The sequence below is a fragment of the Thermobia domestica genome, chromosome 1 (genome assembly GCF_964235325.1).
Source record: "Thermobia domestica chromosome 1, izTheDome1.hap1.1, whole genome shotgun sequence".
Taxonomy (NCBI): Eukaryota; Metazoa; Arthropoda; class Insecta; order Zygentoma; family Lepismatidae; genus Thermobia; species Thermobia domestica.
Genome location: NC_137454.1, coordinates 146,653,100 through 146,681,057, shown reverse-complemented (window position 1 = coordinate 146,681,057; position 27,958 = coordinate 146,653,100). Strand labels below are relative to the sequence as shown.

Sequence of the window (27,958 nt, the reverse complement as noted above, 5' to 3'; positions counted from 1 at the left end):
CGTCAAATATGATAAATGGCAAGGGGGTCATGTGGGGTATCAAATAGCACTGGAATTTACTCCTGAATTCATTTCCGTAACCAAAGTTTAGATATCTGTTTTCACTTCAGAGTTAAGAGCTCTCTTGCTCACAGGAACATACAAAAACTGAGCAAGTAAAATTTGTGATATGAAATGCGGTCGTGCAAACACTTGAATGATTTTAACTAATGCAATAGTAGTTATTTGATCTACAATAGTCACTATACCAATCAGATCTTGAGACTAGTGAGAGATATCGTTAATTAAATTGAAATGCCTGTAGTATGTATTAAAAATGGAATAGCAGCACTGTAACAAATTACACCTATTTCAAAATCGCTATATATATGAGTCCGTGTGTGTTGCGATTATGCATAGCATTTAAATGCTGTAATATAAGTTAGGTGGAACGGCACATATGGTTTTAAAGAATCTGTCTTGAAGTTATTAGAAAATTAATAGAAAAAAATATTAGAAAAATAATATAAACTATTGCACATAAGCAAATATTAACCTACTAACCTTTTGCTCGTCAATTGTGATGATGGAGATCCAAAACGTAGTGATTAGCACACAGCATCATGGAGCAGTGCAAACACTTAACAAATGCACTTTCGTCACAGTCTTCATGACCACAGACACTATTTTCTACTAGTCTTCAGAACATTTGTAAATAAACCAACTATTGCTCCTGTTACGTACTCACATTTCTGCCATGCATATGTAAGCATGTCCTTTAGGACTGGCGCACAAAATTGATGATACACAACAGAATGCATTTTCATTATGAACATTCTGCCATATAACTTGTACACCGAACAAGTGAACACCTGCTACAATTAGTTATTTATCAGTTTTTATATAAAAACTAGTCTTGCCCTTATTATAAGCAAGTGTTTTATCGTTAAATGCGGAAAGATGCAGATATTTAATTATTTTATATTGAAGGGAAAAGGAAGAAAGAGTCTTGTTTTATGGATTGCAACTTGGAAGTGAATCTTGTAATAATCTTTACTGCCACATACTCTTAGCAGTTGTGCATGCATTCTCTTATCACTAATAGCAGAACAGACACAAGAAAAGTGAATTCTAAGTTTCCAGGTGTATCTTCTAAGAATTGGCTGTGAACTGACAATTTAAATCTTCATTGTTCAATGTGGCAGCAATAAATCGATTGTATTTAGAGAAACTGTCAATAAATACATTAAAGTATTTTAACTTCGTAATATGCACGGTAAATTATAGGTCGTCAAATATGAGTATTGGAAAGGAACGCAATATTCTGCAACAATGATGGTCTTTGCGTAAGGTTTCTAGATTGGAGAATAAAACTTAACACACTATAATGGACCACGTAAAATTGTCTAAAAGAGATTTTTGGTTTGATACAATTCAACGTCCCACACGCCTGCTACGCTAAAGGAGACGTGGACCTACTGATTATAGTGGAATCCGAACCATTTTGGTCTTTCAACTAATATGTACCAGTTTATATAATTTTTCTAATATATATCCGAACAATCCCTTTGGTATTCTCTGCTTGTCAGTACTATTAGGCATGTGTTTCATCGACCAACAGTCTATTCCATCGCACTTTGAAATAGGTGTAACTTGTAGCATGCTGATATTCCATTTTTCACTACAGGCATTTCAATTTAATTAACGATTTCTCTTACTAGTCTCAAGATCTGATTGGTATAGTTGCTATTGTACTGCATTAACTACTGCATTAGTTAAAATCATGCAAGTGCTCGCACGACCGTGTTTCATGACACAAGTTTAACTCGCAAAGTTTTTGTATGTTCTTGTGGGTAAGAGGGCTCTTAACTCTGAAGTGAAAACAGATATCTAAATTTTGGTTACGGAAATGAATTCAGGAGTAAATTCCAGTACTATTTGATACCCCACATGACCCCCTTGCCATTTATCATATTTGACGACGATTCAATATGGCGCATTTCAAGATGGCGGTCATGCACTGGAAGTACTCTCACATATAGATAATTTACCTTGGTTTACAATACTGAAGTCAGATATATCAAAAGCTTTTTCATTTTTGTGCTAAAAGGGTATTCTTGGACATTGCCTACAGGATTTCAAGATGGCGTCGGTGTAGCAGCTCAACGAAGCATTTGCGCATCGAGTGACTATTACTACGTTACTTAGCAACTCGAACTGAATCTTGTCACAAATTTTCATCAAAATTCAACTCTCACGGTTTATGGACCTTCCTCGTTAGTGGATTAAAATTTGAAGCACAAGAGTAATATTGTTCTATGGCACTTAAAACATTATATTTTGTGTTAGTATATCTATTCTTTTTCTTTCAATAGCCTGCGCCACCCCCAATTCCAACAGTGCCAGTACCAATGACAGCTGAGTCGCCAGTAAAGCGAGCGAAGATCGAAGGTATGTAGACGTAGTTGTGTGTTTTCACTGCTTTTTTATTGCTTTATGTACGGGGTTCCAGGCATGCTTGGGATGAAATCACTTCGTTTTCTGATAGATTTGAAAGAAATTTGCACATTTATAGCAGTTATTAAAACGAAAGTTCTATATCGTTCAATGCTTTCTCGTGCGGATCAACAGTTTGTTTTCAAAAGTGAATTTCAATTATGGCAGTTAGTTGTTAAGTTCTGGCCCAAGTTTCAGCTTGGTAGATACTTTTTTTTTCTTCCTTCAATTATAATTGTAAGATAAGCCAATTTATAGGAGTTGGAAAATACAGGTTATTAATCAATTTTATTCTTCTCTGTTTCTGAGTTTTACAGGATGTCCCTGGGACCTTGAAGCACGGATCGAAATGATTGAGAGGCAAAAGGATATGCACAGCGTCTATTATGACTTTTATGTTTGTACTTTTATGTATTTTGGTGTGGGGTTATTTCTTTAGATATAAGATTATTTTGGGAAACATACTTTTAAGTATTTCGATTTATTAAATTTAAATATAAATATTCTTGTAAGTGAACTGGATGTTTTAGACTTTTTTGTATTTAAACATTTCATGAGGCGAGACGAAGTAAGTTTTTTTTTTTTATATATAAAAAAAAAGTATTGTCCATTTACGTACAAAAATTTCTATTTATCAAATAAATTCGTTCGATGATTTGAAAGTAGAATACGCAGCAACATATGCCGCTCGTTGAGTTTCAAGTTATTTGGTCTTAGATTTTTTTTGGAATGTTCTAATTAAGAAAAGGGAAGTGTATCGTAATTTGTGAAAAATTTCTATAGATATATACATACATATATATATATTATTTTTTCTGTGTGAATCTTACAGAACGTAATTGTTCCTGCCAACTCCTGGAAATTTGGTGTAAAATGGATCAATATTATCGTGTGTCGTACGAGAAGTAAGGTGATAATGTATAGGTGTGTTTTCTGTATTACCTCTGAATAATATTTGCTCAGATAGGTTGAGGAGATAATTCAGTCGGAATTTCTTAATAGAGTGTAGTTAAATTTGGGGAATCAATATTTATAGAATCAATTTAACTGATAAACTATGTTAGTGACTAGGATAATTTCACAAACTTGTATTAACTATTATGAGAATATTCGGTTTCATTTTATTTATATAAAAGGAGGTAAATATTTAATCATATACGGCATTCTGTGCATTAGAAGCAAAATTTTTCATCACGAATGACGTAGAACTATTTTTGTCATTGATCTTATCGTTAAAAGAAACAAGTGAAATCTGCCTTGAAAACAAATAAGTGTAGCGTAGCACATCTGTTGGAATACTATTGAAGACAATCGTCTCTCTCTCTTGTTATCTTTGCAGATTGACACAGATTAGGAAGTTAGGGTCACTCAATAGAAGCGTGAGGTCTGAGAACTAGCATCTGACAAGTTTCCATGAAACAGCTCTTATGTGTTATCAGCGAACAACATAATTGTGCTTCTTTTCTTTATAATAGTTCCATCCTTTTAAGTAGTTAGCATGAATGAGTTACAGGTTACCTCTTACATGGTTTGTTCCAGTTTCTGTAAAGCCAACCACACATAGTTACAGCTATCAGTGTGGTCATATAATCGCGTGTACTTGAGTAATATATAATCGCGCAAAATTTGTTTTGAGTCCGCATGGCTTACTGGACAGTTGTTAGAATTGCAGTTTTTTACTTTTAAAAAATCGAATTACACTAGTTTTCTTACTTTAGGAAGTGTACTATAGACACATCTTACTCTATGTAGAAGTTACATATAGCGATACTGCAGAAAATATAAACCATAAGAAGTAACCTGCATTTATTTCCCCTCATTTTTAGAATTAAGTTATTATTTTTAATGCTAATTTGCCTTTTCAATATGTTTCTCTTTTTTATACTTTCAGGTTTTTTTTCTTCTTTAAATGTAGAAATAAGTTAGCTTAAAAGGGTTAAAATATAATATAATCTTTTGCATTTTACATTTAACAGGGTGCCTTGTGTGTAAGCATTTGGCGCTTCTACACTCATTAAATATCTTGTTTTAATTTCTCTCTCTCTCTCTAGGCATATCAAGCATGGATATTTCGAAATTTATTTTCTAATTTTTTTTTCTTTCTTTTGCAGCAGATTCCGTATTAATAATTTTCTTTCTTCAAAGTGTGTAGCTATTGGTAACTTGTCTTCATCAGAAATGCAAAACATCTGTACTTCTCAGAAAAAAAAATCATAATATTTAGAAATTAATTTAAAGCACGGTATTAAGATGGGTTTTATTGTTATACAGAGTGAAAAAGTGCATGGTTGGATCGGGAATCGAAACTGAGTTTCCAGCTTACCGTTCCTGTGTTTTAAATTATAGTTCCCAGACTACTCTCTAAATAGCTGTATATTCTTCCAGTCTAAAGTCAGTGTGTAGCCACTAGTCGCAAAATCAATGGTTAGCCACTTAAACCACATGAATTCGCACCTATAGAGTAATTGGTGTGTTATTAATTCAGTTATCCCTTCATTTAGTATGTACGAGCTTATTAAAAAAAAGCAGCAGATTTAAAATGTTTCTGATGAACGACAATATGAACGATGATATATATATATAGAGAGAGACATGATATATCACTGAGTAGAGGAAAGTTCAAAGTTTTATTTTGCCCATTCAGCTTGAACACCGTTTGTTATGTGACAGAAAGGCGAATCGGTAGCCCTTTCTTGTCATATGCAAATTAACTGGTCCCTGGTTATTGAACTCACTGCTGTAAAATTTCGATCTCGCAGATCTCAAAGAGTAGCAGGGTAAGAGTGTCTTTTATGTACCTTCCTCCCATATAAAAATTGCAATCGTTGGCGTGGGAGACCCGGGTTCGATTCCCGGCGGGAGCTCATGTGGTTGGGGTTCCACGTTAATCAGTAGGTCCACGTCTCATACAGCCTCGCTGCTGAAAGGAACGCTAAACTAAAAGTCAACTCAAATATTGTAATCGGGTCACTTAAGATGATCAAGATCATGTTGGCCATTTCTTCCAATCCATCATCCTTGAATTGTGGCATCCAGATACTGAGGTGGACAGCCGTCTTGCATGAAGATAAAATAATCCCAATCTTGTTGAATTTCTGAAAACAACCAGTCTTGGAGCAATTCCAGTCACAATTTCCTCCGGGAAAAAGAAAAAGCCAAAAAATGGTCCAAAACACATGACTACGCCGGGATTTTCAGTCCACCAAATTTTGGCATTGTAGCAACTCACTTTACCAGAGATATGAAATGTCGATTCATCGGCAAAAACAGCCTTTCAGAAAAAGTATCTTCCAAAATTGCAGTTCAAAATTCTGATCTTTTCTCATGATCGTCAGGATGCAATTCCTGAAGTACTACAACTTTTATTCGACTTCAAATGCAGGCGCTTTTTAAGCACACGCCATACCGTTAGTTGCGGAATTGCGAGTTTTCTGCGTTCTCTGCTTGTGGATTTCCTAGGACGACGTTCGAAAGCAGTTTGGATACGCTTGACATCTTCGTATGACGTGCAAGAATGACCAGTGGTTTCTATACCTTTGCATATGCAACTATCTTCTGCAATTTGTTGTACCAGTTGTGAATCAATCTATGACGAGTCGGCTCTTTGTTGAACTCACAACAAAATACACGCTGCACTGCAACAATGGATGCATCCTGCACCACATAAAACTACTTTTTTTGGGGGGGGGGGTCACCATTTTCTTAGGCATTGAATGGAACAAATAGATGGGTTTTAAAACTTTTACCTTTTATTTATCCATTGATATATCGTTTTTCTCTCCTATTGTCGTTTATTAAAAATAAAGATTTTAAATTTGCTCCTCGTCCTTTGAATAATCTGGCTTAATTGTGCATGGATAGTTACAGTAAGAATATTTATTGTTGCACAAGATGATGATTTCCCATATCTCCAGTGAATAAGTTGATTTGGGTAGAATAAAACTAAAATTTGTCCGTACTAGTAAAATTAAATGAAGGGACAAATTATGTTAGTATGTAACAAAATTCACTTTCTGGGAAGTATGTGATGAAAGCTGAATCCTCGAAACCACTGTTTATGCTCTTATTTCCTTAAAAAGGAGGATTAAAAATTTTATATTGTAGGCCATATGAATGCGAGAAGTGAAATACTTTTTGGAAGAAGTTACAAAGCTACTGCAGATCTACCATTGACAAAAGTCTCTCCTAGATTATCAAAAGGAAACGTTTTATCTGTTGAAATTATTTCCCTTTCTTTTTTTCCTTTCAAGATACTCTTGCAGCTGATGTGTTTGTTGTTGTAGATTGCACACAAATAAATATATGTACTATAAACAGAAATAAATTGCAAAAGTAGGCAGTAACGTGAGGAATTAGGTTTTTGACTTAAACTTCCTGCGATTGGATCCTACACAGTTAGAGAAATGTGTCGCAAATTCCAAAGCATTAATCAATATTAGATTTTTCAGACAATCGGCAATAATAATTACCTTAGTATCTACTAAAATATCAAGTTAATATACTATATAGTTGCTAAAATTATTCAGCGACTTCCATGAAAACATCGTCAAATTATTCGGAAGTTTCTACTTAGTAACTTATGCTAGTCATAAGAATAGGTTCCCACCCAGGTTAGTGTCATATTCAGAAGTATTGAAAGTAGTTTGCTTACAGGAAACTGAATATGTGGTAAGGAATGATGTGGTTTGCAAATGTGTATGAAGAAAGAAATATCACATTATGTGATGATAAATTACATAAGTTTTCTGTAGCGTAATTATTTACGTTGTCTTCTCAGATATTGGGAAGCTAACTCTTCCGCGTGAATTGTCGCGTAAAGTAAAATGATCTCTGATACATTGTTCTTTAGACTAACCTAAGTGAAACTTACAGTTAACATTGCACTTGAGATGTAAATGGAAAGACTAGTCCGGTACATACACTTAAGTTATTATGAGACGTGAAAAGAAAGTTTTACTAAGATTCAAAATGGTTTGAAATATAATCTTTAAAAAAAAAAAAAAAAAAAAAAAAAAAATCGCGATTAGTTTTAAAAAATTGACAGATGTGTATATAAATATATAATTTTATACAATCACCTTGAAAGTCTTAATCTCATAATAGTTAATGTTAGTAGTTAGCCCATGCACCCTAAGTTAATGGCAATGAATTGAAAAGTGGGTGTGTAGTTGTTGAATCCACTATACAGTTATATATATTGCTAGTATATATTACCCGTTTCGCTGGGTGGAAATGAAAATTTAAATGCACAACTCCGTATCTCATTTGTTTAGTACCAGTGAAATATGCTGTTTTCGTTTTTAATGGCATCGATTTAAACAGCATCGGAAAGATCATTGATTGTCTCGGCGACCCCGAAAACCATGGATTCGACACTAATATTGGTCATTTTCGATATATATATATATATTTCCCCCTCCCCCATGTTGCGAGCCATGACATTGAAGGTGTCACCGTTCATCTCAGCGACCCCCAAAAATGTGGATTCAGCATTAATATCGGGCATTTTCGATCATTTTTAAATATCTCTTCCTCTCCCTCTCTCAAGTTGCGGGGTTGAATTTGAATTTAAACGGGATCGAAAGTATCATTGTTCATCTAAGCGACCCAGAAAACTATAAATTCGAAACTGATAGTGGCCATTTTCAATCATTTTGTGTGTCTCTTTATCCCCTTCTCCTAAGTGGCGGGGCTGATTTCGGATTTAAACCAGATCGGAAATAATGTCACTGTTAATCTCAATGATCCCGAAAACTATGGATTAGACACTCATATTGGTCATTTTCGATTATTATTATTATCAGGGTTGGCTGGTTTAAACCAGCTTTTTTTTTTTTTTTTTTTTTTTTTTTGAATGGTTTAAACCAAACAAGAAAAGAACGAAAAATGCTTTAAATCGTATGAACTTCATGGTGACGTCTCCACATATGAAACCATCTGCATTACGTTTATGTACTTTTCACCTTTAAATCAAGGGGTCCCGTGTTCAATTCTCGGTCGAACCACAACCCATCTTGATTCGAGGTGTCCCTTTAAGCGAAAGTCTTCTCTGTGATACCCTTGGTATTTCATAAGGATGTTAAGCCTAAACATGCGAAACGAAACCAAATTATATATTTCTGCTTGCCTGAATGAGTGTTGTTTTATAAAGAAGCCAAGGTTACTTAAATATATTGATGGAAATTGGCAAAATTTATCAACTGCCTACGTAGCTTCTAACATCAGCTTGGATTCGACTCCGTTTAAATTTTATTGAGTGATACGTACATGCCAAATTTGTAATTTAATACCCCAGTTTTAGCGTAGAGATTATGATACGTTGACAAAATTTTACATATAAATACATTTAAAGTAATTACAGGATTTTCCCAATGGCTAAGGCGGGAGTTTCCCGATTTATATATAATTGTATAATGTTTTTACTTGTGTAACTGTTTATCTTTTTGTCCTTATGAAATGACACTTGACAATTATATTAACAACTAGGCCTATGTAAAGATCAGTACAACGTATTTTTATCAGGCGTCCTTCGTGAGTGAGTCGACAATCGCATTTGTGACCAATTAGTTCCGGTTTCGTGTCGAAATGGACAGTTGTTTTTGGATGAAGCCGAGAAGCGGTTTGGATTCCGCTTTAAGCTTATATGACCCCTTCCAGCATAACCTTGTTGTTGCATAATAATACGAAGGTGAAACAAACTAATTTCTGTCCATATCTAATATAAATACATAGAGTAAATTATTTAAAAAAAAAAAAAAAAAAAAAAAAAAACGGAGTATAAACCAAAAAACCTGTTTTTTTTTTTTTTTTTAATAAAAACCATGGTTTTAGCCAACCCTGATTATTATATGTAGCTCCCCCTCCTTTGTGTTGGGGCACACGGCATCAGAATAGTCACTGTTAATCTCAGCAACTCATAACACTATGGATTCGACATTAATATTAGTCATTTTCGGTCATTTTTAAATGTTTATCCCCGTCCCCAACAATCAGGGCTGGATTGAAACAGCATCAGAAATGTCACTGTTTGTCTCATGGACCCCGAAAACTATGGATTCAACACTAATATTAGTCAATTTCAATCATTTTTAAATGTTTATCCCCTCCCCTACGTTTACCCTCCCCCTCCCCAACTATCAGGGCTGGATTTGGATTGAAACAGCATCAGAAGTGTCACTGTTTCTCTTATCGATCCCGAAAACTACGGATTCGGGGTCGAATATCGGTCCTTTTTGATCATTTTTAAATTTCCCTCCCCCTCCCCTACGGTGCATCGTCAAAGTGAATAGCCTAAAGTAATCCCTGTCCCTAAAATCACGTATGCTGAAAATTTGATCGAGATTGGTTGGGTGATTCGAAAGTTATTAGGTTTTATTTATACGTCCACCTCCCTCCCCCTTCCCTAGGATCTACCGTTAAAATGAAATAATAAAAATGGTTCCAGATCCAAACCTCATATATGTTGAAAATTTGATTGAGATCGGTCGGATAGTTCAAGAGTTACGTTATAAAAATAGTAACTTTAAGTCTTATATAAATTGATTTTTATATATCTCCCCCTCCTTCTCCTTCCGTACTTTGCTCCATCAAATTTAAATCACAAAACGATCCCAGACTTGAATCTCATCTATGTTGAAAATTTAAGATCAGTCGAGTGGTTCAGGAATTATAAAGTTGTATTTATTTTTTAATACCCCCTCTCCGCCCCTCAGTTTTACCATCAAAGGGAATAGCCTAAAACCAGCCCAGCCTCGAACCTCGTCCATGTAACAAAGTTGATCGAGATCGGTCAGGCGGTTCAGGAGATTTAGTCACAAACATAGTGATTTTCAATTTTATATATATGGATTAGATTATGTTCCTGTTTACTAATGTTGGTGCTAGTCAAATAGGACTTGGTGTGCACTCTGCATTTACATGGATTTAAATATATATATATTTATATGTAGGCTTGGTAAACTCAATTTTCCTTGCAGGTCCACAAGTTAACTATTATTACTTTTAAGCATAAAATTCAGAAGTATAAACTAATTTCCAGCTAAAAGACTTTTTGTTGAAATTTTTTGTGCTGTGTACTATTCTAAAATTAGTATGATTGTGTACGTTTGCTCATCAATAATTAAAAATAAATGAGCAGATTCGAGCAAATATGGTTAATTCCTGTTTTAAAAATACCCATATGATTTTTCTTGTTTTCTTTTCTCTTTTTTCTGTGTCGTTACATGGGTAGACTTGCGCCTAGCCTAGCCTAGATGCTGTTTTCAGGCGTGTGATGAGAGGCAGAGAACCAATAGGGGGCATCATGACCCCGAACACCTGCTACCCTTTGCGGTAAACGTCAAAATCTAGCCTCATGCCAACACAAACTATTTATTAGGTACCAATTCTTTTCTCTTGACAGTTGTTACTTTCATACTCTTAATTTTTATTGTAAAATTCATTTTATTACGGTTAACACTTAGAATTGACCATTCTTAAGATTAAATTGAACTGTTACTTGCAAAGCAGTCGTATTCCTGTGGAGAGAAGAGAGTTGGATACCTTTAAGTAAACATATGTAAAAAGTTTTGTCTGTGTTAGTATTTCCTTGTATTCATTGGCATTTCTCATCATATAATAGAATTTTGTATAGATACATTTCTTCAGCACTACAATAAGTACATATCTTGTAGTACGTAATATCTCAACACAGGCTAGCAATAGTCATTACGCGCTTGAAAAGAGGAGGGAAGCAATTGGAATTCTTTCTTTGCTTTCCCATTTTCTTTCTTTGTTTCTATTGGCAGCGTATATTCAGACATACATGTATATATTCTATTATTTTCAAAAGATAATTATTATATTTAAAAAAAAAAAAAAAAAGTATTTTAGTGTTGTAGATTGAGTTCTATAATTTTTGCTTTGATGTACTGCGACTGTAATGAAAAACGTATCAGAGCAGATATATAGCTTGTTTTCTCTCTCTCTCTCGGTGACTAGCTAGTCTGTGTATTAAGTGGAAGCAGTGTCTGACTCTTGTTTGTTTTTACCTTTCGTAGAAATGCTTATGCCTCCTGGAGAGTTCTTGCCCGGTCCTATATTAACTGATCTTGATCAAACAGGACCTCTTGTGGCAGGTAAGGTATTTTGCGAATAAGCTACTTAATTTAATAAGATACTTATTCAGTATTAATAATAAAAACTAACCTAGAAGTATTGAATTCGGTACCTTTTGACAAGAAGGTAATGCGTACGGAATGTAGTGCGCCACACAAAATTTGAAAGGATGTGTGCTGAGAAAGGCATTACTGCCCAAACGTTCACAATTAGATAATTTTGGATGCTTCTGGGATCGTTTTTAATAAATATGTCTTAATGTTTTCTTTCGAGTATAAGCACGTTTGAAATTACTCATAAACCTTACTGTAGATAACTTATTAACTACTTAAACTATTAAAATTTAATTTAGAGAACTTTGAGGATTCGTATTGAGAAACATTATCAATTATATATATATAGATAGATAGATATAATATACAGGGTGGCCCATTTTAATCTTTCTACGGAAATATTTCGAAAACAGTTAAACATAAATTAACCAAATAAAACCTCAACTAGGAAATGCCATGGAGCACGTCGAAAGATGTTGCGGTGCTCCCAGGGCCACCCATGGGAGCCCAGAGCCCACCTTTATACGGAAATATGGGTCAAGTGACACCTCGTTCGATAGATCTTCAAACACTAAACAGCGTTGTGGCAAAAGATTTTTCATATGGGTCACCGTTTTCAAAATGGCCTCCATGATACGGTGCCTGTATCAGATAAAACTTCCGGTGCCACTAGTATGTAAACGGTTGGAGATAAACAAAAAGAATAAAACTCATATAGGAAATCACAGAGGTATTTATCATTCCACGGCTGGTGAATAATGCAACAGAGAAAAAGATGATTGAAGTAAAAGTGACATAATGCAAAGGAGGAAATTAATTCTTAGTAAATTATCTTTCCAACCTCCCTCCGTAAGTGGGTGAAGCGGGAATAAATAAAATCTCAAATTAGAATTCCACTTTTACTGGCAATAGGTATGGTTTGTCTGAAACATTTGTGTGTAAAAGTGACTGGTACTGTAATGAATAAAAATAAAGTGGAATTCAGTTTGAAGAGTAACAGCCATGTGTATTGCAAAGTGTTATTAGATGAGAAGAAAGAAGAAACTGAAATGCGAATCAAATAATAATAAATTTTTGGAACTTGCAGACATTTTGTCCACCCCTGGTAATTTAACGCAGTGCGTGCAAGATTTTTATAAGGCATCTGCATCAGTATGTACCGTTTCGTTATTAAGGATCACAACTGAAAGTTATTCGGAGTGTAACTGTGGACATCATCTGAGTGAACCTCATATGCTATCACATGCAAGAAGACATAGAAAGAAAAGAATCGAGCCAATATCGTGCAGATGACCTTTCAACAAAAGCATCGTTTGTACACATTGTTCGACAATTTTGTTTCGCATTTCACTTGATTCATTTTTGCTGTAAATCATTGCCTGCAATCAAAATGGAAGATACCCTTTAACACGAATTTTGCCTACTTTTCCCCATTTAAGGTATATCGAACGACACTCGCTTCATGTTTCCATTTAAAATTTTGAAGTTGGGTCCTGAGTCCCCATGAAGGGCGGCCCTGGGACCGCGACAATACCATTCAATGTGCCCCATGGCATTTTCTATTTGAGTTTTTCTTCGATTCATTTATATTCAACCGTTTTCGTATTAGTGGTACTGAACGTTTTATCTGATACAAGCAACATGTCTTCGCAGCCATTTTTAAATACGGTGGCAGACATAAAAAAATCTTTTGCCACAACGCTTTTTGGTTTTTAAAGATCTGTCAAACGAGGTATCAATCGGCCCATGTTTTCATTTAGAATTTTAAAGTTGGGCCCTGAGCCCCAATGAAGGGCGGCCCTAGGAGCATCGCGACACCACCATTCGATTTATCCCGTGGCATTTCCTATTTGAGTTTTTGTTCGGTTCATTTATGTTCAACCATTTTCGAGTTATTTCCGTGGAAAGATTAAAATGGGCCCCCTGTATATGATTTTTGGGGAAAAGGGAAACAATTTCAAATACTTGATTTTCAGATCAAGTTTTTTTAAAACTCACTTTGTTAGTGGAATGTGGCGATTATTGATAATTGTTCCGTAATATTTACAGTATAAGTATTAAAGAACAGCATTCTACTGTCAACGCAAGCACTACCAAATAAGCGAAATTGTTAAGCATCTGTATCTAAAAATCAGGATTTGGAATTCTTTTTAAATACCACAGATATATTTCAGATTAAGAGTACCTGAAGAATATACCTTTTTAAAATCACTGGTTTTTAAATAGGCATGCACTGCTATGTTTACTCACTGTAAGCATGACATTCGGTTCCTAATACCAGGTGTAGGGGACATGCTTGTAGTACTAGTTTATTACTATAAATCTGAGTAACATTCAGTTACTTCTGATCATAAAATATGTATTTACTGTCTATTTCTGCAATATGAACCGTTGTGCTTATGAAAATACAGCGAAAATAAACTTATTTTACGAAATGAAGTCTTACTTTAACGTCCAACGATTTGCCTTTTAAGCTAAGGGACACTATAATTAAGGCAAGTGAATGATGATGGAAGAATTTAGAAAATGGGAATGTGGGAGGAAATGGTAGTAGCCCAAGAAACCCCACGGACACATGTCCACTACAAATTGACTGATCGGGGATCGAACCAGACATCCCAATACCAAAAGTAAACGCTTTACCAGTGATCACCATGATCCTCGCACTTTTCGAGATGGGTTTCCAAAAACCTTTCCAGTAACATGGCGTAATCATAGTAATCTGTATAAAAAGCTAGTGACTGTAAAATGAGGTGGAAACCATTGGTGATCAATCATCTAAGACCTTCACATCAAGGTCTTCAACGCTGAAGCAGTCAGTAGTACCAGGAGGTATGAATTAAGGAAAGAGAAAGAAAAGGGGGGATAAAATTGAGAGATCTAAGTGTGGTATGAAATACAACTACTTAGCTTATGCTATATAATTTTATACTTCTGTTGTTATATAGGACCAGGGGCTAAGAAAGATGTGTCAGTGCCAGGATTGTTGGGCCAAGGACTCCCTAAACTCACTTCAGATCAGCAGGATGCGGTTACGAGAGCCAAAAAGTATGCCATGGAACAAAGTATCAAGATGGTTTTGATGAAACAAACACTCGCGCACCAGCAACAGGTGAAATATATATATATATATTTAATGCTTTTTTTCCCTTTTTCATTTGTTTTAATACGCAGTTTCGTTTTGTAGTATACTTTCATTGCTTTGTATTTTTGATTTCTTAATACGAAAATATATCACCGAAACGTTTGCTTGACTCCAAGAAGCTTCAGTGTTTCAGATTCACAGATTGATTAATAAGCTGTTAATTTTTAATAAGTATTAAAATGTTAATTTTTAATAAGTATTAAATTTTTCATTTGAAAAGTATTACTATGTATAGAAACATTCAGTTTGCTGCTTTTTACTTCAATGTTGTAAAATTCCTGTGTTTCATTTTCCGTTACGTATTATGTAAACACAGGTGAAAGGAAAAAAGAAAATGTATGAAGCTAAAAACGATAAAAATCGCTAGTGACTCATCCTCTAAAGCAAATCTACAATATCTTTATCAAAAACTCTATTTTTTTTCTTAGTCCGACAGAGAATTGTCACAATATAAAATTACATTTGACACAGACAGTGAGGGTCATTACAGTATTATGTCACATTTAATTGGTCAAACAGCACGGATTATTTTTTTAAATACATGTCACGTCATTTTTAACTAGGATATACACGCAGTGATACAATTTTAAATGAAATTTGATGCATTACGAATGATTTTTAACCAGATTCCGTTTACTTTCGGTGATAGGGAAGTCCGTAGTGCGGGCGAGTATTATGGTGGTAAATGGGCCTTTACATATACACGAGAGGGAGACATGTGAGACTGCATTTCTCTTACTCACACATACAAAACCTGTTCTTTAAAGCATCGACGAATGATTACTCAACCTTCGCCACTTTATAATCTGGCTTTTAAAGCTATGAATCTGGATAAAATAAATAATTATATTATTTTTGCTAATGCTGTGTACACAACACATAATTAACAAGCAAGAAATTCTGCAAATCGATTATCTAGTAGTGTTTAGTCCTAACTGATTTATTTAAATCATTTCGTTTTTGTTAAAAGATTGCAGTTCAGTGTGACTTGTTAGCTGTAGAAGAAAGTTTAGTAGATACATGAAACTAAGTAGAATAGTTGTCTATGTGCATCTTATTTTAACTGTGCAATAGTAAGAAACATTCATAGTGTGATTAAGCCGAACTATTGTAGAACGAACTAGCCTTTGTGTATTATACAAGCAATCAGTAGAGGTACGAGTTTTTTGCAATGCGCAATAAAGCGAAATGTATCAGAATTAAGTAATTTTCAGTTTCTTGACGTTTTATGGTATTCTATGTGTATTTTCATCGGTTTCTGTTGCGCGTTAAATCGCGAAATTTCGAACCTTACGCGAAATTTTAATGATCTAAATTCTCAAGGTAAAGCGCTCAAAAGCTATTTGAAAGACAAGAAGCTAATTTTGAAGACTCAGTTTTGTTAGTGATAATTGTAATGACCTTGTCGATTTTATAACTTTCACTGAGACGGACAAATCTCCGACATTACATCTGTTGAGTAGTCTTGACAAACTCAGTACTCGTTGCGGCAGAGCAGGGCATTTTTGGTATTATTAAAAAAAAAAAAAAAATCTAATGCACACTTACGTTTGTTACCAAGTGAAAACAGGGCTAGTATGAATGTAACTTTAAAATATGGGCAGAAAGATCATTCTTGAAGTTTTGTTCCTAAAGAAAAGATTCCCAAACCGCAGAAAGCTTGGGGTGCTTTGGGAAAGCTATTTGATCCTTTTGTAATTGCATGTAATAATGAACCAGGCATTGTTGGGTTAAGGAAGTTGTTTAAAGTTTTGGCTTCATTTAAAAAAAATGGATTATGTTTTACTTACGTTTGCGTGGCTTCCATCAAGCAATACCAATTGTGAAAGGCTATTTCCAAGTATGGGCTGGTGATAAGTGACAAACGTACAACAATGGAGGAGGAAAATGTGGAAACATGTAACATGCTTATGTTTAATGCTTAAATGCAACTTGTGTCTATGAGTTTTCAGAAGACAGCAAAACTTTCCTACTCGTAGTAAGTTTAGTTACCGATTTCCTTCAGTTTGATTTATTAAATATATAATTTACAATGACAAGTGAAATATTCAGTGTATTTTGTTTTCAGGTAATTAATGGTTTATTTCTGTAGTGATCTATGAATAAAAGGAACGATTGTAAAAATGTCAGAGAATACCCTTTCCACAAGAGCTACAAAGTGCGAAACTTTATTTGGAAAATGCGATAAAACGCAAAATATGAAAAACGAAACGCGAAATTACCAAATTCTTAGTGCGAAAAACTCGTGCCCCTAACAGTCAGATAACTTTCACATAACAAAAATACAACAATCACTTTCATATTTAAAGTGTATTGGCGTAAGCAGAGTGAGTGAGTGAATGTATATATATATATATATATATAGGCTAAAAGGGTGTAATTTCTATATACGGGAAGTGCTAGAAACAAATCGTTTCAACGTTGATCGTCATACCAGTTTCAGTGTTGAAGAATATACCCCCTCTGCTGCCGCCAAATAAAGAAGGAAAAGTATTAAAAATTATTTTTGTTCTCAAGACGTCAGGGAGATTAAATTGTGCAGGTTTTATCTCATTAGGCAGTTTTTGATAAGAATGCCCCCCTATCACCCCTAATATATATGTAAATAGTTTTTGAGTTTCTGATTGTAGGCCGAATTGCTATGGATGTTGCAAGTTTCATTCTAATCGTCCCATCATAGGCCAGACCCAAGAGCCTAATCTTTACTCAAGAGTATTCACAATTAACACATTAGTAAATATTTTAAATAAGGATGGAAAGAGAAATATACATTTATCTGTTGAGATTCCTCCACCCCTCTTGTAGATTGAAGTAAGAACATTGAACATTACACCAACTATTCAACTACACTTCAGAGCACGACTCCTAATGACAAACATGATATGCAGTCAGGGCCGCGCTTAGGGTGTCGGGAATTTCCCGAAATGTCATTTGTTCTCAACACAAAGATACCAACCCGCAACGGAGGTTTCTCCTCTATACAGCATCCTCCCCCCCCCCCCCCCGCTCCTTTCCTTCCCAAGTTTTGTTTTAGGAAATTAGATACGTAGTAACTCCGAGAATTATATAATAGTACAGCATGAAACGAGAGAGAAATTGAGTAATGTAAACGCATAGACTCAGGAATGTCATACATTTACAATTAATTCAGGTTATTCATTGACAACACTGATTGAGAAGAGATAACTGTCAGTCTTTGTCTCAACCTCATCGCTTTGTGTATTTTTCATAGAGTATGAAGTTTTACATATATTGTTGCCACTGAAACCTTTCTCACTCAGCAGGTGTTGATGATTGCAGGATCCAACAAATATAATGCAACACCACCTGAGATATGTTGGAAATTACTTCGTGTAAAGCATGCATGTCTCCACCAAGAGCATTATTTCTGGCCGAAAAATTGGTTCCAACAGGGTCGATTTGGCAGCGTGTGGCTGAAAAGTTACAACTTAACACACAAACACGTATGCAGTCTTTATGCGCTCAATGTTAAATGAAAATGCAACGTTGCCATTTACCTGGACATAAGTAAATGAAGTGATTGTTTTTTACGCTAACGTATCAATAGGGCATGTTTCAAATGGGATCTGCCCATCGACAGTACAGTCGTACAAGTGTGTACAGCCCAAACGACTCGTCCGATTTAAAAAATTCCTTCACTTTAGATTGAAAACATCATATTTGGAAACGGATTCCCCTCTTACATCTTGTTGTAACTCGGATATCAAAGTTACCCTATGTCAGGGGACTTTTGAGACATATATACGAGGCATGTTTTTTAAGTACCGTTTTGAAATAATAAAAATATAGCCAATATATTTTTCGTAACAATTTTATTGTTACATGAAAGCCTATACCTTAATCTACTTTTCTACACAGTTTCCACCAATATTAAGGAAATTATCGTATCGTACAACAAACTTTTGAATACTTCATAGAAGTCTGCCGCCTGATTTGACAACCACTGCAACACGGCCGTTTTGACCTCATCGTCTTCGTGTCGTTAACCACTCAGATGCTTCTCCAGAATACTTCTTGAAACTTGAGGAAACTTATCAGATAACGACGAAATCGTAAAGCGTCTGTTCTCTTTCACGTTTTCGTCAGCTTCCTGCACCAAGTCTTCAGTGATGATAGAAGGTCGCCCACTTCTTTCCTCATCATGAACATCAATGCGGCCATCTTTAAACGCTCCAACCTATTTCAGTACCATTCCATCGCTTATGTTTCTTCCATACACTTCACTAATCTGGTGATGAGTTTCAGCCGCTTTCACCCTTTATTACTAAGAAAACGAATCACAGCGCGTATTTCATAGTCGGCAAGATTCTCATTAAGCGGAGGCATTTTACGCAAACCTAAACACGGTCGAATATTTCCGTAATGGCATCTGGCTTGCCAACAGATGAAATGAAATGAAATCTTTGAGTTTTACGTCCCACGGTTATGCCGGTTAGGCGAAAGGAGACGGTGACTATGAGAAATGAATGAAATGGTGGAATGAAGAAAGTGGGAGGAAACGGGAGAAGCCCGAGAAAACCCACGAGCACGGTGTTTGTCCACCACAAAGTCCACACGGTGCGAGCTGGGATCGAATCAGGGACCCCAAGCACCGGAGGTGAACGCTTTACAACTGAGCCCCCGCGCCCCCACTTGCCAACAGATGTAGGTACACAGCGCGCATGTGTGTAATGCCAACCGCAGCGCTTCAGCGGCTGAATATTTAAACGTTACTTACATAAAAACATGCCTTGTGTATATATACATATATCTTGGGAAGGAAATAGCAATTAAAATATGTATTGTGCAAGTTAAACATCATCTTTAAAGAACTGGTTACGGTCTGTGATTGTCAACAAATAGAATAATTTATCCGTAAATTCACCTTGAATAATATATCATTCGGAGATAAATGATTGCCATTATTCCTAAACACATTTCAACAATCCAAAAAAAAAAAAATTCTTTATTGTTTTTGTAATATAGTATTCTGGAGTGATTCTGGACAATGGTGAGTTTTGGAAAAAATTTAGAAATCGTATTTGATAGGAAATTTTCTGCTCTCTCAAATTGATTCAGTTCATTTTCATCCTAAAGTTAGCAGCTCTTAAGAAATTAGCCAAAAACCGAATGAAAGTGCCTCTTCCTCCGTCATTTATTCAAGATGACGCCCTTAGCTAAGTCGGATCGGTAGAGAGTTTTAGTATGTTAATGAGGAAAATATTTAGAACACTTGCCCATGAGCACCGTATAAGTGTATTTTAATTCGACTGACCTAGTAGATCAGACCTCACTTAAAATTGTAGGTTTCGTACTATATAGCCTCAGTATTGACAAAATAGTATAAATAAAAAATAAACAAATCAATCAAATTCGTATTAGTGGAATTTTGAAATAAAGGATGTAACTTACTACTTATTTCCAACACCGAATTCGTAGAAATTGATTTTATTTATACGTTTCTTTTTTACTTCTCCTCAACAGCAGGATTTTAAAACTTACTTATTTTCTCGTTTATGGAAAATGAAGTTGTTCCCAATAGTTACTAAATCATTTTATGCCTAATCACTTAATCCCACTTGTCTCGTGGGAAAGACCTTTTTTCAACTTTTAAGTCGAGTACATTTCATAGAAAGTCGCCCTCTAAGATAAATAAAAGGGATCTGAAACGAGATATTGTCCATTGTATCAATATGTGGAAATTATACATATTTGTACTACATTACCTAATTTAAATTTTCTTTTTTTCCCTTCAGCAAGCTAAGTCTCTCCAGCGGCATCAAGCTTTAGTTCTAATGTGCAGGTTAGTGCAAATTTCTCAATTGGCCCACTGTACAGGTAGGAAGAATGTTCTATGTTTTTGTTCTTCAGGTAGCAGGCTTTTATTCCAAATCGAAGGTGCAGTTAATGTGTGGTTGTGCTCTAGATTTATTACGATGTATTTTTTTCATATATATATCCATATATCAACTGGTCGAGAGATCTGGTAGATTTCTAATTGGAGCTCTTCAGGTGATACATATCTCTTTGTTGCAGCAAATGGCTAGTCAGAGGTCTCAAGTGCAGAGGCAACAGGCACTGGCGCTCATGTGCAGGTTAGCAGTGAAATTGCCTCTTAGACAAGTCATGTGTAAGGTTCTATATGTGTAAGATTGTTACGCTGGATATTGCTCATGTATTTTGGTCAGATATTGCATGCCTTTGGTGCACATTGCTCCGGGTTCAATTCCAATTGGAAGTATAGAATTTTTGTTGTTGTTGGTTCAGAATCATGAGGCAGTTGGAAAGCTAATTAAGAGGAAACGAACTCAGGTTTAGAGGATCAGAAATGTCTATGATGGGAACCGGTGTGCGGATTACATATTGTCATTTGCGAGCCATTTGGTGGAACGAGCGGACTGTAGCCCGTAGATTTTTGTCTCATTTGTAGATCAGTATTCTAATTCTATATTCGGAACTTCGTGCCAGGAAGTTTACTGAAGCCTCTAGTTAAAACAAACAAACAAAAAATGTAATTATATTAGGTATTTTTCGTGGGATAACTGTAAAATGAAGTTGAACCACGTATGATTTAGTGTTGAAAGGGTTTATTGTTTTATTTGTAGAGTTCGTCATGTATTTATAATTAGTTCAGTTTCAAAACTTGACATCGACACTTATTTTCTAAATATGGCTGCAGTCCTTTTGACTTTAGATTTTGAGAAACTTTGAATAGCTAGAAATGTATCCACCTCCAATGTTCTTATGATCTTTATTTTTCTCGTCCTTGTACTTTAAACGAAGGAAGATTGTCACATAGAAAATAGAATACTGGACTACGTGCACCAAAGGCGAAGTGCTGACATCCAGCAACCACACAAATAATCCGTGTCCCCAATAGCCAACTCTTAACTTGTAATGTTTTTATTTATTTATTTTCCAATCTCAGATAGCTCTAGCGACATTCAGCTAAATACGTTCGTGTTAATTATTATACTGAAGTGAACGTAGACAGGTTTCAGAAGTATTTCATCAGTAAATTGAAATGCAGTTGGTTGATACAAAGTGTTGGGCAGCTAAACGTTCAAACATAGTAATAGATGCTTTGGTGGTTATATATATTAAGAGAAAATGTGCATGCAAAATATCCAGTTGTGCATACATATTACATATATTGAAAAATATTTCCAGTTTCATTCTGTATAGATAAAGAATCGGATAATCTTATCAGTGTAGAACTTGCCATTTGTAAAGAAAGTAGTATGAAGAAAATACAAAGCATGTGGAGTTTATAGTGCGTCAATCGACCGCTAACCTACCTTCATTGTTGCTATCGTGAATTTCTGTACTGTACAGTTCACTTAGTTTACAGTTCTTAGCCATCAGTAGATAATAATATAGTATGTCAGCAGTGATGTGGGCTTCGTAGTTACACAATCATTGTGTAAATTTCCCAGCTCTGTAGTGAACCATTTAACGTAAGATAAAGCTGTTTGTTTGGAACAATTCAGCTTTTCCTAAAGTATGTTGATGTCTCTCCTTTTATATACTGATAGTAGACTAACTTTACACTGTAGTTAATGCTGGGTAATGATGAACTGTTGTACAAGTAAGTGGTATGTTTGTGTACAAATAGAGCTGGAGTACTTGAAACACTAACGAGCGTAGATAAGAGAAAGAGTATGGTGGACTTAATTATGTCAGATTAAATCTATATTAGCTATCTATATCTCAGAATTTTCCCATTCTTTGGCTCTTTCCCAGTCTCTTAATATAGGATTAACCATGCGCTTTTATTGCCTTATGTTTTGTGTAATTAAAAGTAGGTCAAATGTGCTAGTTTCATTTTTCAGTTAAAAACATATCACACATACATCAATCAGTTTCACTGACAATCAGCATTTATGTAATACAGAAGCTGATTCGTTTCCATCGAAACAAATTGAATTTGTCACTAACCTAGGATATTCAACTATCGGTCATGTTCGGTATGATGACCACCGGTATGGATTATTATACACATAGCAGTTTCCACTGCACCTGTACCAGGAGATGTAGTGTCCCACTCCTGCTTGCGGGATTTCTAGATACACTTTACTTTGCGAACTCGACTTGATGAAAGGCACCATTTGAGCAATCATGGAACTAACGTCCGGACTCTTAACGGGAATATCCTTGTACGGAATAACATGAATACATATACATATGTTATGCAGCGGTAGAAGGTCACCGATATTTTGGCCATGTAACTTGAAGCTTTGTCCAGGTGCTGTTCCCCATAGTGGGTGTTGTCGGCATATATTGTAGGTATATCGTCCGTATAAGCTGCAGATAAAACATATTCGTGGTAAGAGCATCGATTTTAACAGTGTTTTCGACCTTCCATATCTTGAGTTCCTCGGTAGCAAAAACCAGTAACAACAACAAAACTTTTCTAGAAATATTGTTTCCTTTGGCATACAAAGTTAACGCTGATCGTTTTCATGAACACCTCTTAAGGAGTGATCCGAACTTTTCCACAATCACTTAGGTAGATCCATGCCTCTTCCATTGTTACAACTATAGGTAGATCCATGTTTCGTCCATTATTACAAGTTGTCAATGCACACCAGCTAGGTGGTGATTGTTACAACCTTTTACCCTCGTTCAATTATATTCCATGATGTTAACTGATGCACGCTGGCCTTGTCAGTTTGCATCCTCAATTTGTGATGGATTACATGAATTCGTTTTTGATTTGGCCGCATGTAATTGTTGGCTACAAAAATCGGTGGTAATGGATTCTCACTGACGCCCTGTTTGGATGCGATTTCGTTGTTGGTGTGGGTTGTGGAGGAGGCTGCTATAACGCTTCTTTATAAAACAGTGGCCCTCCTGCCACAGAGATAGTGTTCCGATGCTGTTTAATCCAGGCAGTAGAAGATTTTACCTGGAAAAATTACTGGTAGTTCTTACTTTTGGTTTTGGGGTCGCGGAATCTGATTTTTTAACTTTTCACGAACCTTGCTCCGAAATTGTGAAAGATACCCACCAAAAATATTTTTGTTTGTTTTTGAAAATCACCTAGAAATTTGGGAAGTAGACAAAGTTTGCAACATAAAAGGTCTTATGACATTTTGACGTAAAATGAACAGGATGGGGAGTGGATCGCTAGGGTCCACAAAACATACACTTCCTAGCTACGACAGGGTGTCTATTGGTCACGAAAAAGTCACGAAATCAGAAAACTGTCATGAAAGCCACGAAATTTAGCTTTTGGGTCACGATTTTTTTTTAACTACAAATGTGAGTAAAGATTGGAAAATTTTGTTCTATAAAACGTCAAAATTCACCATCAAAAATGTCTATGGCCGGTTTCAGACGCTACCAAATCACAAGCAAAGTACGTTTCTATCGCATGGATGAAATTTTGGCCTAATTCGCACCCAAATTCGCTCTTGAAAATGTTAGGAAATTTTATGATTTGCTAAAGAAAAGGTCACGAAATTTCATTTTGGAATTTTAGTAGACACTCTGTACGAGCTTGCCTACGGTAAGTTACGCAACTCTGCAGTTAACTACTGACATTGTTTACGTTCGCTCTCTCGTCTTACCCTTAATCTTTTGCTTCAAAACTCCTTCCCCTTCAGTCTTCCTCTTTTTCAGCGTGTAGAAGTCCCCAACCCCCTATCTCTTCCTAAACGAAACATAAAAGGGGGAAGTACTTTTCATTGTAAATCCTAAAAATAACGTTTTCTCTGTCAAGGGTTGAAATTTTGAAATTTGACAAAAATAGTGTTCCCAAATTTTCAAAGTAAAATCCGGGACACCTTATGAAAATTTACAGTATAGTCGTAGATAGGAGTTCCATATTTCTAGACTAAAATACCGAGACATCAATAAAAATTTTCAGTATTAGTTACATATATTTCAGTATTAGTTACATATACAGTAAAAATTAGTTACATATATTTGAGGTTACTGTTATTGCCATCGGGAATGCGAATTTGATTTTAATCTTGTGAGCGGGAAAAAAAAAGTTGATCACCTACATCTCGTTTGAAGCCCATTTTCTTGTAGGATTAAATTAAAATTTTTAATAAACGGCTGTTTGATAGTATGAACATATTACATTAGAAACTGATGTCGTTGCGAATAAATGTAGTAATTGAGTCACTTGTACTTACCATTCCTACCGAAAGTTAAGGAGTTAATATCCTACCAAAGAAAGAAAGAAAAAGAAAGTGTGAAAAAGAATCAATAAAATGGAATGGGTTACAGGAACTTCTAAAAAGTAGGAATCTACTACATTGCAGGAATTTCCAGATGTGCAATCTTGTTAGTAAATTATTTCTGTAAGTTGACTGTCGATATCCTTGTTAGTATCGTAGAAATAATATTAGTTCGTTTTGGAGGGAAACCAGACATTTTGACGTCTCGAAAAATTTCTTAGGAACAGCGGGACAGGTGATGTTAATCCAGGTTTATCCCAGCTAAAACAAGATGTCTGGGATCCTTAGATAAAAACCAAGAAAATTCATATGTACAATCATGTTACAAGGCAGTTGAAACATGATTTAGTATTTCTGAGCGTAACTTTCTGCTCATCTAACCGAAAAGGAGAAGAAAAGAGAACCAGAGATGCATCTATCGTCAATATTATATATTTCATTTGTACAGGTCAGGGCCCCTATTTTGAGGGAGGAAAAAAACTTTTTTTTCTCATAAATATGGAACATATGATAAATAAGAGCTGATCTTACGTTTGTCACTTCATAAATTGGAGCAGGTAAACTTTACCTTAATAATGAAAAATTTTTGAGGGGAAAAGTATTAAAAATTCGACATCTGAATTATTTTCGGGACATATTTATTATTCTCCGTTTGACTGCAGGCGAGGGTCGACGTTCATGTGTGTCACATGGATCACTATCAGATCCGTCAAATGTTGCTCCATGGGTTTTACCAAAGTCTGAAACATAAGAAATATTATCCAGTCAAGCTGAAAATCAAGTTCATGCGTAACAAATATATAATTAAGTCCCGTTTTTAAATCGCATTCATTGATTAATCGATTTTAATGATTAGTCTAGTAAAGATAGCTCATTTTTCTTCCAAGAAAGGAACAAGTTAGTAACAAGCTGAAAATTGGTACAGAAGTAGGGGAATGTGTCAGGAACAACCTACTAAAAGTCTCCTAAAATCCCACTGTAGCTTTTCCCGCAATTTTCATGAATGTCCGCCATCTTCAGACGATGACAAGGAATTTATGAAAATCATCACCCTTTACGTTTATTCCTCTAGTCACCGTTCTAATTTTCACAAAGCCATGTATCATATGTGGTTGAAACGCTTATAAGACATAAAAACTAAGTAAATAACATATATGTCCACCGTGCTAAATTTCTAGAAGAGGAAGAAGTAAAAAGCTTTTTTTTTTATTTTAAAAAAAGATATATTTTGAGAAATTATGGGAAGTCTGCAACACTGACAGTTATCGCACATCAACAAAACAACACCAACAGATGTCCTTGATATTTATCTCAAACATAGCCAACAATGACACAAATCGGTAAAGTACAAGCTGAGAAAAAAATAACCAATATTACTTTCTGACTTCTCTGTACGAAAGTGCATAAGGTGACATTCACTTTCGCAACTCTAGTCACTTTCTGTCATTACACAGGACCAAGAGTTATATATCATCGAAGAAATGTAAATTCGAACGAGGTAACACTTATACTAATCAAGCCCAATCTGTGAAAGAAGCATAAAACCCAAAATTTCCGAACAAAACATGATTTTCATATATTTTTTTTTAAATTTGCAACACTGACAATTATCGTATGTTAACAAAACTCCACCATCGTTTTCACTATCATAATTATTAATTTACTTTAAAATGGTGTACATTTTTGCGAATTGAGTAAGTTTTGTGACGCATAGTTTTACACCACATAAATATAGCACAAAATTTATTTGCTGACAGTATTAGAAAGTAACGGAAATTGGTAGTCTCGTTTGCATGGGAAAACCGTAATTCACACACTTAAAATCACTCTCAACTACAATAGTCATTTTAATGTAATTCTGTTTTTAAATGTCTTGTTTATAACTAACATGCAATCAAACTTAATGTTTACATTAGATGTTAGTATGCACTTTAAGAACGTTTTTGTAACTACTCCATTCAGACTTATTTTATTAGAAATCAATGAGATTATCATTGTTACCTCGTTCCTCTCCATGGTCTTCGTCATTTGGTTGTGCATTCAAACATCGAATTCCTCGACACTGACGACATAAATTATATCACACAATTCCGGCTTTCCGACAACCGCACATACTACGATCATAGTCCATTTTACAATTTCAGGATATTAAATGCATGATATTATATAGATAGTGTTCCTTGGTCATTCTTGCTGGTACAAGAATATCTTTTAATGTTTTCCATCCATATTGTCACCCGCATATCATTTCCGCGGCACAATTGAACTTGATGATACAGTCTCAAGATACGATGTTTCGCAACATCGCTGGTGGGTAGCAATGTAGCTAATTGTATTTCGTTGTGAAAAGGACAACGACTTACAGCACTGACGTATGAATGATACTGGAATTCATCCAATGAGGTTACTGTTGGTGAACAATCGTAGAGTGTTAATAGAAATGATGTCCCAGTTTCAATCAGAGAATACACATTAGCATTATCGTGGTTGAAAACTTAAAGTAATTGGAATAAATCTTCCTGTTTTTGAGATAATTGCAATGCCTTTTTCTTTCCCTGTCGATACAAACAACATGATGTGTCACATCCAGTTAAAGCACGGTAACTGAGCAAAACAGTTAACTTATTGCCCATGTATCTTGCAACTTCTTCGTTCTAAATTGTGTAGACTTTCGAAATGTGATTTACTAATTATTACCTTGTGCAAGGAAGAGGAGTAAAATGTTAACATCCTTGCTAATTACTACGACGTGCCTACAAGGATTTAAAGACTTGGCCACAGCAGTTTTCATTTTAAGTGTGCGTCAACATCACACCTTGCTTGTTGAGTTTGAATTCCAACTTGTGGCAAATGAATCATCAGCTCATGGGTGAAACAATCCTTATTTTTGGAATTACCCAAGAATTTATCTTTTGTAGTTTATAATATGGTTCCATTTGTGAATAACACCAAAGCTGAGTGAACATTTGACTCACGTCGTTTCCGTTAAGCGGATCTTC

At 35.2% G+C, this 27,958-nt stretch overlaps 1 protein-coding gene across 5 annotated transcripts in view; it reads left to right on the top strand.

Moving 5' to 3' along the window:
• Nucleotides 1-27,958, top strand: part of hfp (Poly(U)-binding-splicing factor hfp) — an 84,914-nt gene that overhangs the window by 12,870 nt on the left and 44,086 nt on the right. Inside the window, exons 2-6 of one of the 5 annotated variants that reach the window (XM_081764065.1) lie at nt 2,355-2,430; nt 10,706-10,806; nt 11,514-11,591; nt 14,573-14,736; nt 20,526-20,572. In XM_081764065.1, the coding sequence (XP_081620191.1) occupies nt 11,516-11,591; nt 14,573-14,736; nt 20,526-20,572 (287 nt within the window). In that variant the 5' untranslated portion in view covers nt 2,355-2,430; nt 10,706-10,806; nt 11,514-11,515. Of the gene's footprint in view, nt 1-2,354; nt 2,431-3,327; nt 3,400-10,705; nt 10,853-11,513; nt 11,592-14,572; nt 14,737-20,525; nt 20,573-20,724; nt 20,865-27,958 lie in introns of those variants that run through there. The other 4 variants (XM_081764075.1, XM_081764056.1, XM_081764083.1 and 1 more) reach the window with 4 other exon arrangements.